An 18,793-nucleotide genomic window follows, 5' to 3' on the forward strand; every position below is an offset into this window, starting at 1 on the left:
TTTATTTTAAAGGAGGGATGTGTATGTGTTGGGTTTTTGTGTGTTTTTATTAATTCATTTATTTTATTATTATTTGCATTTATTTTTATTTTTATTATTATTACATTCTTTTTACTTTGTTTATTATTTTAACTAAAATATATATTTTTTTATCTTATTTGTTTTATATTTTATTTCATTTTTTATTTTTTCCTTTGGTAAGCACTTTGAGATGCTATGAAGCATGAAAAGCGCTATATAAATAAAGTTGAATTTGAATTTGAATAACGACTGGACTGCCTTTCCAGTACTACCACAATCTGTGCCAGACATGCATTCATCATGGTGGCAAAGAGAGACCCATCAGCTGGCTCCACATGGAGCTTCTGCACTGACAAACCCTGTAGTTCCTCACCAAAGACGTCCTTTTTCAAGACCAATGTTTCCAAAGGAACCTTCACAGTCTTAATGGTTTCAGTTAAATTCCTCACAGTCTCAATCCCATCAACATGGCTCACAGTTTGAGCAGTATAAAATGTTGACATCCAAGGTCCAGACAAAACTATTCCAATTAAACCTAGCATTTGCATTTCTACCTTGCCAGTAGCTGAACCAAAGTCAGACAATATGGCAGACTGTAAACCACCACAGGAAACAGTTCCTGTGAAGAATAAATTAAAGAATAAACCGTAATGGTACATCAGCTGCTCACAGGTGGCAAACAAAACATGCAACCTGTTACCACTGGGTAGTAGATCTTCAAGTAATCCAGACCTTTCTAAAACAGTTGAAGTGTTTTATAAAGATCTTTTTAACAGGAGTGGTTGTGATGACAATGCTGTTGAGACCTGTGTGAAAACTATATCTGCCAAGGTGTGCGAGAAGGATAAAAATGCATGTGATGCTGACGTTACGTTGGAGGAAATCAGGATGGCAATTATAAGGCAAAACAAAAATACATTTTCAAGGGCGGATGGTCTGACGGTTTAGTTCTACACGTTTTTAGGAAGACCTGGGGCCTGTTTCAGAAAGGAGGTTCAACCAACTCTGAGGTTAAACTTGAACTCTGAGTTGGTCAATCGAGAGATTAACAACTCTGATCAGCTTCTCTGAAACAGAAAACTCAGAGTTAGGTCAATCAATTCTGAGTGGACTGATTCTGAGTTAAGCGTGCGCACCGCGACTATAAGAAGCCATTATCAATGGAGCGCAGATATCACGAGTCCCCATGGCAACCGTGAAAAAAAGAGGTCTGCATATTTTTCGCCAGCTTAACTTGACGTGCTGCTGCAGAGTTACAGTGAATATGAGCACATATTCCAGAAGAAAAGCAACACCGATGCATCTGCAAAACAGACAGTTAGCGTGGGAAAACATAGCTGCTCAAGTTAATGCGTAAGTTTGCATTTAAATCATTGTTATAAAATATTGGCTGTAATAACTTTTTAAATAGCGTAAGGTGTGAAATAGAAAATGGTGATGTTTAGGTGTACTTTTGAAGTGTTATTCCTGGTGTAATTGCATGAAATGCTGCATAGTGTACAGAACCAATCTGGGGGGGGAAAATGCATTTAACGTCGGTAATGTTTAGAGGACTTTTTTGTTAACCTTCCCCTCTTGCAAACGTTGGTCAGTTTAATATTAATACATGCAATTGTAGCCGGCCTCATAGGGTTCGGTGTCGGTAGATGTGAATGAAATTATGGCGCTCAGACACACACGTCTGTTCACTCCACAGGTCTCTTTAGCAGAACAGCAGAACACATGCCCCCAACAGTCCCACTTACGTAACTGCAGTAGTAAATGCATGAACATGAGACACTGCATGGGTTGCTACACAATTGTGTTTCTAAAAGTGAGCTTTTGTCTACCCTTGTATTGATCAAGTGTTATAGGTTTATATGGGATTAAGAAAGTAAGCAGTGCTAGCAAATTGTGTTTCCAAAAAGTAATTGTTACATTAATCTAATTCAATGTCCCTGATTTCATTTTCATGTAGATGCAATCCTGCAGGAATTAAAAGAACATGGCAGCAGCTAAAAATGAAGTATAAAAACATAATTCAATCAGGTCAAATTTGAGCATGTCATAGATGTAGGCTTTGTTGACAATATTTGACATATGAAACATCTACATAGCAATACATATCTAATGTTGTTTTCATTGTATATAATTGACTGCAACGAAAAACGGTATCGCTCAAACAAAAACATATGGGTAAATGACAGAAAATCAAGTCTAGGTCTCAAAATCCTCGCACGACGTAAATGTAATTCTCTACGAATTAATTCAGCCTCCTTGTCTATTGGGTCCTCCAAAAAAGGACAAGCCATTCTTGTCACTTGTCTCTGTGTGATGGAAATGTGGGCAATGAAGGTTAAAGCGACAATTACCGCTTCGTCTTTAAAAAGGGGAGGGGACCGGCAGAAACCTTGAGTTTAGAGAATAAAACCTACTCCCGACCAGGTTAGGTTCACAGCGTAAGTAACCATGGACACTGACTCCGAGTATAAGTTACCTCTCTTTCAGAAACGGGTTTGACTTACTCTGCTTTCTCTGGTTTAACAAACCTCCCATTCTGAAACTGAAAACCCAGGGTTTCCCTGATTTCAGGGTTAACGCACTCAGAGTTTACACTTAACCTTCTTTCTGAAACAGGCCCCTGCTGCCTCTTCTGTTTAAGCTGTTCAGCTCGTTCTTTCTAGGTCGTATGCCATCAGTCTCATTTTGTCTGGGCACTATCAAATTACTTTTAAAAAATAAAGGATATGGTGCAGACTTAGAAAATTACAGACCGATCACGCTTTTAAACATAAGATGTTAACGTCAGTTTGGCAAGTAGACTGAAGGAGGTACTCCCCTCGATCTTGGTCTACACAAGCATATGGGGTGCAGGGCAAAACCATTCGGACACGATTTTATCCCTTATGTGCACTGTGGATCACATGGAACGGCTGGGTGGTTTATCAAAGGCCTTACTGAAATCTATATTCAAAAATAGAGTTGAGCACGGATTTTTGTGGAGGGTTTTAAAACGATTTGGTTTTGGAGCACCTTTTATTTTTAAGATAAGGGCACTGTATGACACTGCTGTGTAATACAGTGTCCGTAGTGTCCAATGTAATGGGCTTTCGACAGGTGTGTTCAATGTAGGTAGATCAAGCAGGCAGGGATGCCCATTGTCTGCCATGCTGTTTAGCATTTTTCCCAGGCACACGTATCCCCCTCTGTCAGGGGACAAAAAAGTTGTTATATAAAAATAAAGGTGATCGAGCTGAATGTGTTTTATAAGATACTGGTATTTGAGAATCAGTATTTGAGGGAAGATTGAAGGAGGTGGTCCCCTCCATTTCAAATTTGACACAAGCGTATGGGGTGGCTGGGAAAGATATGTTGGACACTATTCTCCCACTGAAGCTCAAGGTGAAACACATGGAGAGTTTGGGTGGTTTTCTTTTGAATGTTGATTTTAGTAAGGCTTTTGATAGCATTGAGCACATTAACTTATGGAGAGTGTTGGAGCAGTTTGGGTTTGGGGCACTTTTTATTGCTAGGTTGAGAATTCTTTACAGTTCAGCGATGAGTCAAGTGCAGTACAATGGCTCACAGACGGGTCTTTTCAGTATTGGTAGGTCGATCAGACAAGGTTGCCCAATGTCTGCAGTGCTTTTTAGCCTCGTGTCACACTGATGCTTTAGAGCCCTTGGCAAGCATGATTGATACAGTTGTGGGTTTGCGGGGAGTGGTTACACCTGCTGGAAGAGACGCCAGCATATTTTTATAGGCAGACGACACTAGTCTTGTGCTTAGTAATAAGGCTAGTCTAGACGGGGCATTAGGACATTTACAGACTTTTTGTAGAGCGTCAGGGACAATGGTTAACGTTGGGAAGTCTGAGTTGCTGTTTTTGGGCAGCAAAGTCGGGATGAAGAACCGGTGGGGCTTTAAAGAAGCCAAGGACGAAGTTAAATTGTTGGGTGTCTGATTGGCTAGGGATCCTCAAGTGGCCACTAATAGAACCTGGACAGATAAATTATATCAACTTGGTAAAACTTTGTCACTGTGGAAGATGAGAACTCTTAAATTGAAGTAGTGGTTTTGAATTCCTTTTTTTCTCCTGCATTAATTATTTTTTTTATCTGTTTTGGATTTGCCAGCTACTTTTTAAACTCTCATCTGTGAACTGGTGTCTGGGTTTATTTGGGGGTCCAGGGCCAACCAGATCTCCAGACAGACCTTGTCTAGGGCAGTCCAGAAAGGTGGTTTGAAGCTGGGTGCCAGGAAGTCGGCGTTGAGGGTGAGGTTGGTGACACGTCTGCTGGATGAGTGCCAGACACCTTTTTGGAAGGACTATGTGATCAGCTGGTTCACGCGTGCCACTCGTCTGGGGCTTGCTGTTTTTGTCAGCGTGTCCCGAATTGGACCCTTTTTCCGCAGAGCTCCTCTCTGCCTGCAAGAAGGTCAGACGGTGTGTCACACAGACCATCTCCACCACTCCTCAGATCCTATGTCAGCCGATTTTTCATAATCCTGACAGTATGCATGCTGGTTTTCCTCTACAGTGCAAATAGGCTATATGCACACTCACTTCCGCATTCCAAGTCGGCCAGCCAGGTTACATCCGGCGTCGACGGCGCATATAGCGTCAATAACAACTATGGCATTTTTCACTCGGTCCCTTCAAGATGTCCCAAAGGTAACGGTCAACGACGTGAGTCGAATCATACAAAAGTTATGTCACACTTCGACAACCAAGAAAGAGAAGGGCTTCAAATTGTATGTGTCAAGCTACATCCACAATTTTGAAGGTAAGATCTGGACGTGTTCTGTGTTTACATGCCCATAGCATGCATGCTATCTAGTGCTAGCGCAGCAGGTGCAGCGTAGGCTATGTTTACTATTATGTGTCAATCACAGCCAATTTTCCTAACGCCTTTGTCAATGTCAGTTTCAAACAAGGATTCAAGCACAGGAGAGGTAACGATTAGGGCTGAGTGCTACAGATCTATGAGGAAAAGCCAAAAGCCTCACAGCTTAAGCGTAAGAGAAAGTTATACTGCAGGTTCAGCGCAGATTGGTTCATGGTTCATGGTTCATGAGACAGGTTACGTTTGGCAGATCAAAGTTTCTGTGAATCATTGCATCTAATAATGCTAAAGGTTATTTTAAAGACAAATTTCATTTACCATACCATAAATAACACTGGTGTGTTGGAATATTTATCGATATTTAAATATGTACGCTAATCACTGGGATTCACAGAAACTGAGTTCCGTTTTGTCACTGCATTGACACACGTTCTGTGTCCACTGTTGGGGATGATGAGTAAAGTGAGATAAATAATAATATAAATAATATTGTGGCTACAATTTTAGCTCATACAAATTGTTTAGTAGTTATTAATTGTTTTAGTAGTTAATAATTATATGTCGATGGTTCAAATTTGTTTGTTTTGTTAAACATTCTCACTGTACTCATGTATTCTCTTTTTAAAAAACTGCACTTTTATTCTATTATAACAGATTTGTGTATTTTCAGATTGTGCTTGGGGATGCCCGTCCTGTGCAGCTACAAAGCTGCCAGTGTACCTGTGTGGCAGGTACAGCTGTGTGTAATCATGTGGCAGCACTGTTGTACCAGACTGCACATTATTGCCAGCTTAGCATGACCTCTGTTCCCCCAACACACAGCTGCACAGAGACTGAACAGAAGTGGCATAAGCCAAGATCCATGGTAACTAATGTTTTTAACAGGGTACTTTTCTACTTAATTTTCTATTTATGGATGTTTGTGTTTATTGAAAACCTTTTTTGTTCAAATGCAGGGTGTTAAACCTGGTCTTGTAAATGACATGGTGATTCTTTCAGCCAGACCCAAGGAACGAAAACTGATGGAAGGCATTAGGTTAGTATTATTTTTATTATCATTAAAGGGACACTCCACTGTTTTTTCATATTAAACTATGTTATTCCCTTAACTAAGATGAGTTGATGCATACCTCTCTCGTCTCTGTGCGTGCACTTAATTGCTCTGGATAACTATAATGTATGGCAGAATAGCACTTGGGAACACTACTATATTTGCACTTGGGAGCACTTTGACTCGGCGCAGTAATATCATCACTCCTAAAAGGATATTTCTGTGGATATTACTGCGCCGAGTCAAAGTGCTCCCAAGTGCAAATATAGTAGTAATGCATTTTCTGTAGTAATCAGTGAGACCTCAGATAAAGTAATAATCTCATCATATGATACATTGTATGTTTAAATAAATAAAGCTTTTTTTTTTGTTATTTTGTTCATTCAACTTATATGTAACTTACTTTATGGCTCATTTTAAAAAATTAAATAAAAAAAAACCATTATTTTGTTTTTTCCATAGGAGCAACTTGTATAAGGGTGTCAGTTCAGCTCTGCCTGAACTTTCCACACTCAGGGTGGATGAAGTCTACCATGATGTTCCAAGTGATGTGGCTCCACTGATAACAACTATGGCTATGGACATTAATGTTCCTCTGGTTGACTCTGCATTTGGAAAAGTGCAAGAAGGAAGTGTGTTATCCTATCATATGCCAGCAAAAAGAGTTCCAAAAACCTGTCCCCACACAGATGCTCCTTCTCCCCCACAGCTGCCACTTCAGGGTTACAGGCTGGGACCCGCTACCTGCTCTTTTGTCTGCACTGAACATCAGCAGCACCACATGATGTCCCTGGAAACAACATTAGAGAACGCACACAAAATTGCCAACAGCACAAAAGAGCAGAGTTCCTGCATCGAGTGGCTCCAACTGAGGCGGCCCCGCATCACCTCCTCCAAGTTCAGAGAGGTATGTCACACCAGGGCACAGAGCTCTGCTGAAAATCTTGCCAAAAGACTTCTGAGACCTAGCCATCAGACTGCCGACATGAGGAGGGGGCTTGACATGCAACCTGCAGCAGTAGAGGAGTACTGCAGAGTAAGGGAGGTTAACCACTATCCCTGCGGCTTTCTTATCCACCCTGATGCACCCTGCATGGGGTCATCACCTGATGGCATTGTGTACGATCCAAAGGGGCAGACAGTGTTTGGCCTTGTTGAAATTAAATGCCCCAATGTTGCAAGCTATGTTGACTGCCCATATATTAAGATCAGTGAGGGCACACACACATTAAGGAAATCTCATTCCTACTTTTGGCAAATCCAGGGCCAGATGTTGATTTCTGGTTTAGACTGGTGTGACTTTGTTGTCTACACACAGGAGGACATGTTTATTCAGAGGATTCCCAGAGAGAATGAAATCACCAAAACAATGAAAGTAAAAATTGATTTTTTTTATTTTTATTGTTACCTCTTTGCTTCCCTAAATAATTAGATTCTGATTGCCTGTCACACTTCTTTATAGAGTGCTGTTAATTTCTCTTTTCTCCATTTCTCTTACTGGCAGTAACTCTTATTAGTTCAATCCATTTCAAAATATTTGTACATATATATTGATTCAAGTTTTTATATTTTTTCTTAATTGTATTACTATGTTTCTTGTTGTATTAATACTAATCTATTATTAAATTACATGTTACATGTTCTTCCGATTAATTTTTTTGATAATTGGTTACCTAAAAATATTATTTTATAACTGTTTGTAAATTGGGAGCCCTAAATAAATGTTATTCAGTAAATTCACTGTGCATGAAAGTATTATTCTTATATTACAGATGGCTTAAAAGCATTGGTGAGGTAAAGTACATATAACATGCAAATAATTCAGTAGTTCTTTATTCAAAGAGTGTGTGCAATGTACAGCAGTGCATACATAACATTAATTATAAAATTCAATTTATACAAAGTAATTTACAAAGGTACATTTAAAGAAAGTAGTTATACAAATGGTCATAGGTTATTAATTTGTATTTTTTTCTACTGCTGCTACTCTGGCTTCTTTGCCCAAGCCTTTACAAGAGGCCCGTTTTCATAGTTCGTCAGAAGACATGCAACAGTATACAGCTGATTAATGTTGCCAAAAAGCCGAAGTGGAATCTCTGTGTCAAAGAACTTGTGTTCCTTAACACGCCGTATGAGGTGCTCAACATGCACCCTGAGGCGTGCAATTGCTTGGATCTCCCTGACCTCACAGACAGACATCTGGGATCTTCCAGAGAGAAATGCTGGCCTATAAATCTTGCAAGGTACAAGGTCATCAACCAGAAAACCTCGGTCGACCATGATGGCCATTCCAGGTCTCAAAAGGGAGAGAATTCCAGACTCACGCGTGATCTGTTTGTCACTGATGGAACCAGCGTACAGTTGAGAAATAAATGTGACCGCCCCATGAGGAGCCACTCCAAGCAGCCCTTTGAGAGTACAGTGGGACTTGTATGCTGAGAACATTTCACTTTGGAGAAGAGGTGATGAAGGGCACTGGCACCTTAGCTCTGTGCAGTCCAGGATGACTGTAGTGTCTGCATAGTCCTTAAACTCAGCTGGCAGATGTGCCCTTATTTTCTCCTCTGGTATCCAGATCCTCACAGACCCTAGCACAGTGTACAGAAAGTTGCTCCATGTTGTAATGATCCGACTGACTGTGGACTGGTGGACTCCATACCGGTCAGCAAGATCACGCTGTTTTGAACCCAGTGCCAGGTAATTGAGAAACATGACATAACAACAACATAACATCTCATCAATGGGCTGCAGGAAACGAGTCTGTTCAAAAGAAAAACAATTTGCGTTATGTTTCTCTCAACCTCTATTAGCCCTGATCTTTGTTAAAGGGATAGTTCACTTCAAAATGAAAATCATATACTCAGTGAATTTCTTTCTTTCTTCAAAATATCTTCCTTTGTGTTCAGCAGAAGAAAGAAATTCATACAGGTTTGAAACAACTTGAGGGTGAGTATATGATGACAGAATTTTAATTTTGAAGTGAACTATCCCTTTAAGTTTTATTGTATGGGCCATGTAAATAACTACTTACTACAGTGGAACTTGGCTCTGTAAAGGTGCCTCTCTGTGCTTGTGTCACACTGACCATATTTGGCAGTGATGGTTCTATTAAGGCCCAGAATCTCATCAGCAGGTCATAGGATGCAAATCTAAATAAATACAATTCAGATATAATCATTTAAATATTATATCAGTGTATACTATGATATTACTTGGAAGCATTTCAAATATACAACTCTGTTAGCCTTCCTCTCTCCCTCTCTCTCTCTCACACACACACACACACACACACACACACAACTATATCTGTTGTTGCAAAAGTAACGTTACTACAGAACAATCTGATATCTTACCTTGTGAAAAAACGTATGTCCTTGTCTGAGGCAGCAAAACGATGAATTCCAAAGCGCTGATTCATTGTCAGCTTCTCGACGTGTTCCCTCAGCTTGAGAATCTCATCTCTGAGAGACATGTTGTCATCAAGGGCTAAATCAACAACTGCAGGATCTGAAGCCGAAGCGTAGTCGTGGTCCATAGGGATATCAGCTTTCTCGCCTGCGTCGCCGTCATCCTCCGTCATCGGAGGCGGACGCTCTCTCCTCTCCCACACCCCCGGTCGTGAAGTGGGAAGGGTGAAATTGTTCCACTCAAACAGTGCTGGGACAGCTCCCTTGTTTAATAGCCGCCTCCCCGTCTCTGATAAGGGCTCACGAACATCATCCTTGTTAAAATGTCGCCTACATACTCGGGTATGGGGAGTAACTGTGAATTTGTCCCTCCAGATAGCTACAAGCCATTTTCGCCTGATTTCCGCGTCAGATGGAAATGTATGAAAACTAAGTAAACTGTTGTACTTGCTCGAAGCTTGACACCGAGGCACACAGCAATGCTCGGCTGTACTATAGATGGTTCGCTGAAATTTGAACGTTTTCTTACTAGTCATATTGTAGTTGCTGTTATATCGCTTTGTAAACAATCGCCTCAGCGCGAGCGGAAATGGCTTAGCAGGCTGAGATTTTAGCGGAAGTACGTCATCACCTCCGTGTGCATATAGCCTATTGTTGGAGGAAAGTGGTTGTTTTCTAATAAACGACATCATGACTGATGTGGGACTGTGTTATCCATCAACCATCCTGGGGCGGTTCTGTAGGGATCTGGGCCAAGGCGGGAGGCGCTGGGTCCGACAGGCACATGCAAAAGTTGTTTCCTCCTTTCCCATATAGTGGTAAGCTATTGTGAGGACGTCTGGCCCTCGGGTGTCTCGATACGGTTTTAAGATCTTACAGGACGATGCCCCAAGAGATGTGAGCAATTTTAAATCTAGTTGCTGGTACAAGCTGGTGTCGGCTTTGGAGACTAAAGTGCCTGCGGCTGAAGAGGGTCCTTGTTCCCAGGTAAGGATATGCCAGATATCTGGTGGAGTCTGAAGGGGAGTCGGTTTGCACATGTGGTGTGTAATAAGGACTTCAGACTACGCCACAGGAAGATTTATTCCAATGTAGTCCTGCGCCAAATATACAGGGAACGGTATGACTGTGGCACTGTTCCTGAAACACTGGAACACATTTTTATGGAATGCCCTGTTGTCCTGCCCTTTTTACAGGAAGTGAGACATTGTGAGGACAAGGTGTGCCTTTGAGTGGACTGGGGAAAACGACTGGAGATGGGCTTCTCTATTTGGAGTGCAGAGGGATAGACGGCGACCGGGATGGAGATTGGCAGATCTGGTTCTAGCTGTGGGGAGATTTGTCGTCTACTGTGCAAGGACATTACAACTTAAGGAAGGGAGGACGAGGGACAGAAGGCAGCTGTTTCGTCACATCTTGAAGGGGCACCTGCTGACTTCACACAGAATGGGACCTAACAAGTTGCTGAAGCATGCATCGGCAGACCAGACTCTTCTTGATTAATTTTTGTATAGTCGTCTACAGTTGTCATTTCTAAGCCATTCATTTTGTGTTTTTGCTGCATTAGTGCATGTCGTGGTTTTTGGCTTTTATATTTCTTATTGTGTTTTGAAGTGATGTGTTGTTGAAATCTTGCCTGCCTGCCTGCCTGGGCTTTGCTCGACTCTGCCGATTGTCGTCTTTGTCTGAAGAGGTGGGGTGTACTGCTTCAACATCTGCACGGTTGTATGGCATGACATTCTATCTGGAATACAGCATGTCAGCAAACTCATGCAGTCCCCAAATATGCATGTGGAATTAGCTCTGAGTCTTTTGAAGAAGACTGAGCAAAGTCTCCAGAGCTACAGGGCAAATGGCTTGGTGAATACACAGATGGCAGCCAAAGAAATGTGCAAGGAAATAAATGTGGAGGCTGTTTTGAAACAAAAAAGGATAAGACACACAAAGTGCCAATTCTTATATGAATCACATGATGAGCCTTTCAGTGATGCACTTAAGTTGGAGGTTGAATTCTTCAATGTTGTTGTTGATGAAGCCTTGTCAGCCATCACGGAGAGGTTTTCCACATTGGAAGTTGTACAAAACAAATTTGGGGTTTTGACCAATTTCCCAAGCCTTGCAAATGAGGAGCTGACAGAGCAATGCGAGGCACTAGGCGACATACTGCATTATGAAGGGAACTGGGATTTGGACAGCAGAGAGCTTGTTCAGGAAATCAAGAACCTGCCATCAACGACTCCTAGTCTCCTTGAGCTTATCACTTTTATGACTGATAAGGATCTATCAGAAATCTATCCTAACTTTTGGACTGCTCTCAGGATTGCATTCACCTTGCCAGTCACTGTGGCTCAAGCAGAGAGGAGCTTTTCAAAACTCAAGTTGATCAAGCCCGACAAACGGGTCTCTGTGGAGATGGTTCTCCTGGCCGTGGGGGACTTGGTAGGTCATGCTAAAATCACTTGTGCCTCCCGAATGAATAAAGAACTGATTGTTTTTTTGACGGAGGAACGTGTAGTGTCTGAATTGATCTAGTGTAGCGTCAGTGTGGGCAGAGAGTTCCTGCAGGTGTCCCCGCTCGCGGTGCTGCCAACGTGGGTCATCGTTTCAGGTGTTCCTTCGTTCATCCCCAACGAAGCTCTGGAGAAAGAGCTGCAGCGTTATGTGCAGTTTGCCATTGGTTTCTGAACTGTGGGTTTAAGGTGCAGGAGTGAGAAGCTGAAACATGTGCAGTCCTTCCGCAGACAGGTGTTCATGTTTCTGAGCTCTTCTGCTCAGACTCTTGATGTGTCCTCCCGCAGGGGCTCGCCACTGCAGACTCTGTGGGTGTATCTGCCCTTTCCACTGATCCAGACCCTGGTGAAGGCTGTAGCTCTGGAGTTGCTCAGAGCAGCAATAGTGACGCTAATGTGTGAGTCAACACTGTTGTTCCTGCCTCAAAACTTCAGGAGGAGTCTGCAGGTGGTGTAAATGTTGGACACAATGCCAGTTAAGGACTACAAGAAGTTCGACCCCGCAGACGCCCTGGCTCCGGGGTACTATTCCTTAGTCTTGGCAATTTATTTTAAGTCCTCAAGGCAGTACGTGAAGATCGCTGTGGGATCAGTCTCCACGGCCCTAAAGGTCCCTTGCCTCCCAGCGGCCCTGACCATCGATTTAGAACCAGTCACAGCACATTAGGTCTGTGTGTTTTATCGCTGGTAGAGCTTGACTTCTGACCAACTAAAGTCAATCCTGGTCCCTCCAAGAAGAAGAATGATCATCCTGAGCCCAGAGGCCAGGCAACACCCTTTCTCTGCGGGGTTTGAAGTAGAAAGCTACGACATCCAAAGTATTGGGCCAGGGCCATTGGGAGGAGATATCAGACCATGACTGCGCACCGAACGGGCCAGGTACTTTCCTGTCCTCTACTGGGAACAGAGGAACCATCAGGCAGGAGGAAAAGGGTGTCAAATCTCACAGCGGCCGCAAGTCAGATCTGGAATGTCGTCACAACCACCTGGGACTGTGACCCCACACTGAAGTCATGTGTGATTGCCTTCTCTGGATCAATACTTAATAAAAATGTCAGATACATTCTTAGAAGAAAAAAAAAGGTGGTGTAAATGTTAGTATGGAGAATGTTAGTGTTTCTGATCACTCCACCAAATGGACAGTTGGCCATTACTGATAATATTTCTGCTGTTATTCCTCTTCCTGTTGCCACAGACATGGAGCTGGATTCTGACTGACTGTGCATCTCTGGCAGAGTCCCAGATGTTGACTGATATATATTCCCTTGAGGAAATCAATCATTTCCTTGAGGATTCTTTTGGTAGACCGGTTAAAGTGGCTGATTATTTTTCGGATTTAGAAAAGTTAATTCTGACTTCACTAACTCTGCAGAAATTGGTTGATCTTGATACACTTGACGAGAAGAAACTGTTTAGGTTGAAGAAACATGTGATTACTATTCGTAAATAGTTAAAGGCTGCAAAAGGTAAAAGTTTCAACAGGTTGAAAATAAAGAAATCGATTGAAACGTTGACGAAGTTATGACTGGGTGTGTGTGGATGATCTCTTTACTGTTGTTTCTTTCACTTTTCCTCCTTCACTCTAAACTTAAAGTTAGGGCAGGCTCTTTAAATATTAATGGTGGGAGGGATACGGAAAAGAGGGCAATTAAAGATATTTTTAAAGATAAGGCTTTGGATATTTTGTTTTTACAGGAAACTCAGTGACGTGACAACTGAGGTGGAGGGGTCAGTCTTTTTTTTCCACATGGTACAGTCTTCTCTGCTGGGGTGGCGGTTCTTTTTTCGCTTAGGCTGAGTTTTTAAGAATTTACTCTACATAATAAAGGGTTGAAAACGGTGACAAAAACTGCTGTATAATTCATATTAAACTCAAAACATATAGAAAAAAAGTAATCTATAAAGAAATGTTATTTCATATTATTGTTAATGTTTATAAAGTAGGAGACTGCAGCATAGCCACAATGTATATGTAACCCACTCCGTGCAGGATCCACACCTCTACCCCGAAGACTCTGCATTGTGTTATTTGTTGTTGATTAGGGGTACCCAGTGAGGCAGGAGTCTATGGAGAGAAATTAGACTCAGTCGGATTTGTGCGAAAATTAGGATTTGTCTATGCATATTCTTGCTTTGTGTGTGCGTAAATTAGGATTTGTGCGTGATTTGTTGCTCATATAATACGTTTTGTGTATAAGTTAAAAAAATATAAAATGAAAAAAAATACAAAATGCAATTTACGTATGCACAAATTAAGATTACATCAGTTTGAAACTACTTACACACACACACATCTTTAAAAAACACGCACGAATCCCTTGTTAAGCACACACGAAGCCAAAGTTACGCACGGATCTACCGTGAGACTGTTTTCACGTCTCACAAATTCGTCCGTAACTGCTGCGTTTAAATACCAGTGGAATGCTCGGTCGTTAGAATTTTCCTATCAGCCTTCCCTTCTAAACGCCATTTCCTTCAGTGGGTGGAGCTGGGCTTAAAAAAACTTTAAAGGAAAATAAAAATTATTATCTGAGAATGACGTTCACTTTTAAACGCTAATATATATATTAAAAGTATATTATTCTCAGACACCGAATTGATACAAAATGCGTAACAGGAACGACCAGTAGGGGGCACTGTTTTTTTTCTTCCGGAAAAATCAAAGGCAGTCAGACTGAGAGAGTCACGAGAAGAATGACGGCCCATCTCGGTGGTCAAGTAGCCTCTATGTTCAACACTAACATCTACTGTCTTCATGTATTGATTGAGTCATTGTCTGGATTGTTTAATGTTTTATGCGCTCAGTTGTTTTTATAGGCCACAACGTTCTTCTCACATTTCCCTGTTAGCAGTAAGCTAACGTCTGTGGAAGCTAAGCTACTTTAGCGATCGTTGACGCCATCAATGATCTGTAGCCTTCAAAAATGTTTTCAATTATCACATTTTTTTTACCAGAATTGACTAAAAAAGAGAAACATAAATAACTAATTAACAAAAAGTTGAAGTACACTATCCGTCGGGCTCCATGTTACTCATAATGCACTAACAATGACCCAACCTTTGAAGTTTAGCATTCTTTCGGAGAAAATAAAACAAAAACAAAGCATAATTGTGAGTGCTGCGTATCACAGAACATTAATTTGTATGTCAGTAAGCTCTGCCAGAACTCAATTAATTAAGGAGTGGCAGATTATAAAGCAAACATTTTATTTATTTGTATAATGAATAAATAAAAGTTACTGTCCAAAAGATATGGTCAGTTAATTAGCCCTGGTTATTTTAGTTATGTTTGTTAAGTTTTGTGTAATAAGCAAGACAAACTTTAATTTTTTTTCTTTGTAATAACTGCTGCTATCTGATAGCTGTTTAATATATTTTTATGTTATAGTTAAACTGTATTGATGAGAAAAAGATAACAAAAATGTATAATTCAATAATTAGATTAAACATGTTTTGGATTAGTTCATATGTGCATACTTTAAGAAACTGTACCTATAATTTAAAGATAAAGAAAAACAACTGACTGAAGAGATTTAAAATACACAACTGAAAAATACATACACAACTCACATCAGACATTGGTTTGCAGTTTCCAGCATGCAGTGCCAGCATTTGTAGTGGCATAGTTGTTTGGCATATAACACAAGGCACCCGAGGCATTTTGGAAAATTCTGCTGCATCAAAGGGAAGTGGGTCTATGTCCATGTCCTCCTGAAGCGGCACCAAAAACAGTACTAGCGTGCCATTATTTGATGCAGACCGAAGTTGCTGGCCATTGTATCCCTCTGTATCCATTGGTATGAGGGACAGTTTTCTCTGACCACCCCCACCTGAAACTAGCTGTTGTATGCAAAAGTACAAAATCCATGTTTAAAGAAAAAATAATTTAAACCTGCTGATTTGTAGAACATCCATCTTCCATTTAATGGCTTGAGTTTTAAAAGGTCGTCCTCTATTTGTCTAACAATCTGTAAAACAAAGAAACACCTTTAAGTTTATATTTACAACTGTATGGGGAACTGTAGTAAAATCAAGAATTGTTTTAAATAAATTTGAATCGATAGTAGGGCTGTCAAAGATTAGTCAACAATCTCAAAAATCAACTAAAAATCCTAGTTGCTAATTTGATATTGTCAACAAAAAGTTTTTTCTCTTTGGGATCATAAAGCCAAACAGGAAATGTTTTTTTTTAATCCCTCCCCAGAGATTGCTACAATATTGTGTGTTTTATTCAACAGAGCCATGGCTATCAAAATAATTTTAATGGGTTTGTTAGTTACATGTTGCTACCGTATTTTTTTTTTTTTTTTTTAATGAGATGATCTTATAATAGTGAAATAAATTTGTTTATAACCACTCTTAACATGACACTAATGTGCGATCTTATGTATTTTATCAAACCTCAAAACCGAAAGCGTGACTGACAATGATCATTCCATCTATTGTCAGAAGTGTTTACAATTAGGGGCCATGCCATGGGAAATCAACTCTGAATTTTTGAGTATGAAAGTTTTTTAGAGCCATAATTTAAAGAGGTGTAAGCTAATGGTGAAAAGTCACAACATAGAAGTATAAAAACATGTGATTTAAAAGCAATAATAAGCCATACTGATAGATGTGATCGTCATTTCACTCATTCATCTGATGTGTGTAATATGGAAGATTGATAAAAAACATAACGCCTCTTAATTCAGTTTCATGTCAGGAGTGGTAAGAATGGATTTACTATTATAAAATCACCACATAAAAAATAAAAGTTAAATACATGAACAAAATGTAACCAACAAATTGATTATTATTATTATTGATCCTCAATAGGAAACAAATCAGAATACTTTCAAGCTCCATACAAAAGCTTCACGTGAAACATTTTAACACAAAAACATTTTTTTAAAACAGAAGAACTCAAAACTCATGACTACGACTGATCGCCCCTCACCCTGCACGCGCTTACTTGCATGTGCTGCGCAGCTCTCCTTTTCTCCCCTTTCCCCCCATCCCCACCCACTCTCTGGGGAATGCTCATCTTTTTTTCCCATGGAAGTACTTGTATAAATTACGTGCTCACAACTTCTCTGAAATGTGCATCAGAATGGATGACATGTTTCGAGTATTTCTATGACCGTTCAGAAGATTAGATTTGTTTGTGAAAGTCACATCTGTATGCAAACAGGTACGGCGTGTGGGAATAGATGACAGGGCCAAATCAAAAATCACATATGAGCAAATACGCACATCGCTGCTTTGCCCATACGCATTTTAATCACTTCACAGGATAAATGTACTTGTTGTTCAAGTGGATATTTTAGTGAATAATTGTGAAAACAGTTTGGCTGTTTTAAAAATGTTAGGAGCAGCTATAATCCCACATATTTTCAGCTTTCAAAATAAGAGTAGCCGATTTAAAAAATGGAAAAAAAAAAACATTACGTGGAAATAGTCAGTTTCCTATTTTTGGAAACTGTTTTCAATGAATTTGATAATTTTCTTTATCTTTTTCACAACTCATTTAAAATAATCCATAGGAATTTGGGGAAGCAGCTAAGCGGCTAGTTTCTGACTGCAGGAGGGACTTACTGACATTTGTGCTTTGATTTGTGAACGATCTAAGAGGGTAAAACAAATACAACCAGGTACTTGTAAATATTCAATTTCTGTAAACGCACCATATGATGAGCATTAGCAATACTGTTCATGGCGCAAACCTCCACCAGCACTATCACTTATTGTACCCATCACCTTACATAAACAATAACTGTGACTAATTGACCAACAATCAATAATCAACCAACCAATAATTGTTAATGACAGCCCTAATCGATAGGTAATTTATATACCAACAACACTAATACAAGTAATATCACTATATAATAAGTAGTGTGACCTCATCATGTTTGCTTTCTTCTGAGATAGCCAACACTCTTTTTCCTAAACCAGCACGGGCTAAGACAAGCTCTTCTGAAGCTCTGGGGGTGAGGTTGGTGGGGCCTGGAAGGACATATATGGCAATGTTTGTGACTCTCTTGTGATAGGTGGGGCTGCTGATCCTGCCCTTTCCTTTCTTGGCCTCTGACTTATTAAACATGCCTGGAAATTGCCTTGAAAAGAGAAAAATATATGGGTTGTACAAGATGTATAGAAAAAGCAAAAGATAAAAAGGTCCAAAATCATGATCTGTTGGCTTGTTGTTATGAAACTTCCTGTGACATCACTACTGACCTGGATTATCCCTAATGCGCATGTTTGTCAAATAGAATGGCAATTAGAAAGCACACACTGTAGTTATAAGATACATAGCTTATCTTCAAGGTGGACGTTAGAAATAAATTTATAAACTTGAAAATCTCAATTAAATAAATGCTAATTTAGTAAAACTTACTTGAAAAAAAAACATACAATTATATCATTTTTCTTCAGCCAAAAGGTACTATGGAGAGGTAAAAGAGCAACAGGTTTTGGACTACTGTTTTAATGCACAACGCTTTGTTTGACTGTGGTCAATTTAAGGCGCCGTGTAAATCAAATAAACGTAAACTATATTATAATTGATGACTAAATTACTATTTTAATAGAAACGTCAAACTAAAGTGACATTTGGAAATATAAAACACTGCTTTTCATAGCTCTCCATTTGAAGAGATAAATGAAAGGAAAGGAGAGAATTCTGATAGGCCCTTTCTCTTTATAGGATGCTTAAGCTAGCGATAGCTCACAAAACACCTGCTGCGTTGTTCTACAAACACATACATACAGCTTACCTTTTTAACCTTCCTCTGGTGTTAGCTTTCTGCTGCCATCTGTGGTGTTAGCGGGTCATTTTGGACCCGTGTATTAAATCAGCCATAAAATACCCTAAAAAACAACCTTTTATCATCCAATGTTTTTCTTAACTCTTGTTTAGCTGGTTGGGCTCCCTTATCCATGAAAAAATTGGTTTTAATGTTTTTTGTGGCCCTCTGGGCCTTTGTTTTTAACAGC

At 40.1% G+C, this 18,793-nt stretch overlaps 2 protein-coding genes across 3 annotated transcripts; one reads left to right on the forward strand and one right to left on the reverse strand.

The window, feature by feature from the left end:
* The first annotated feature begins 4,549 nt into the window (after positions 1-4,549).
* Positions 4,550-7,635, forward strand: LOC111946278 (uncharacterized). 2 transcript variants are annotated; one of them, XM_023966331.2, is made up of 4 exons: positions 4,550-4,787; positions 5,518-5,712; positions 5,804-5,883; positions 6,361-7,635. In XM_023966331.2, the coding sequence occupies exons 1-4, from the start codon at positions 4,758-4,760 to the stop codon at positions 7,328-7,330; spliced, it is 1,275 nt and encodes a 424-aa protein (XP_023822099.1). In that variant the 5' UTR covers positions 4,550-4,757; the 3' UTR covers positions 7,331-7,635. The 2 variants fall into 2 exon arrangements, with proteins under 2 accessions (XP_023822099.1, XP_023822098.1); XM_023966330.2 differs by having other exon boundaries at positions 4,596-4,956.
* A 103-nt stretch (positions 7,636-7,738) lies between these two features.
* Positions 7,739-9,952, reverse strand: LOC144987032 (uncharacterized). Its single transcript, XM_078935886.1, has 3 exons — positions 9,252-9,952; positions 8,930-9,047; positions 7,739-8,658 (listed from the first exon to the last, which is right to left on the reverse strand). Exons 1-3 carry the CDS (start codon positions 9,839-9,841, stop codon positions 7,882-7,884), a joined length of 1,485 nt encoding a protein of 494 aa, XP_078792012.1. The 5' UTR covers positions 9,842-9,952; the 3' UTR covers positions 7,739-7,881.
* Between the last annotated feature and the right edge of the window lie 8,841 nt (positions 9,953-18,793).

Source organism: Oryzias latipes, chromosome 18 (assembly GCF_053564925.1).
Source record: "Oryzias latipes strain Hd-rR chromosome 18, Olatipes_Hd-rR_3.1".
Classification (NCBI taxonomy): domain Eukaryota; kingdom Metazoa; phylum Chordata; class Actinopteri; order Beloniformes; family Adrianichthyidae; genus Oryzias; species Oryzias latipes.

What these genes read in the sequence shown, in the direction of transcription:
- LOC111946278 (XM_023966330.2), top strand. Translation starts at nt 4,870, where the DNA reads ATGTTTACTATTATGTGTCAATCACAGCCAATTTTCCTAACGCCTTTG. An exon ending in GGCATAAGCCAAGATCCATG is followed by an intron (nt 5,713 to 5,803) that starts GTAACTAATGTT and finishes GTTCAAATGCAG; the next exon opens with GGTGTTAAACCTGGTCTTGT. An exon ending in AAACTGATGGAAGGCATTAG is followed by an intron (nt 5,884 to 6,360) that starts GTTAGTATTATT and finishes TTTTTTCCATAG; the next exon opens with GAGCAACTTGTATAAGGGTG.
- LOC144987032 (XM_078935886.1), bottom strand. Translation starts at nt 9,841, where the DNA reads ATGACTAGTAAGAAAACGTTCAAATTTCAGCGAACCATCTATAGTACA. An exon ending in GACATACGTTTTTTCACAAG is followed by an intron (nt 9,048 to 9,251) that starts GTAAGATATCAG and finishes GTATTTATTTAG; the next exon opens with ATTTGCATCCTATGACCTGC. An exon ending in CAGAGCCAAGTTCCACTGTA is followed by an intron (nt 8,659 to 8,929) that starts GTAAGTAGTTAT and finishes TCTTTTGAACAG; the next exon opens with ACTCGTTTCCTGCAGCCCAT.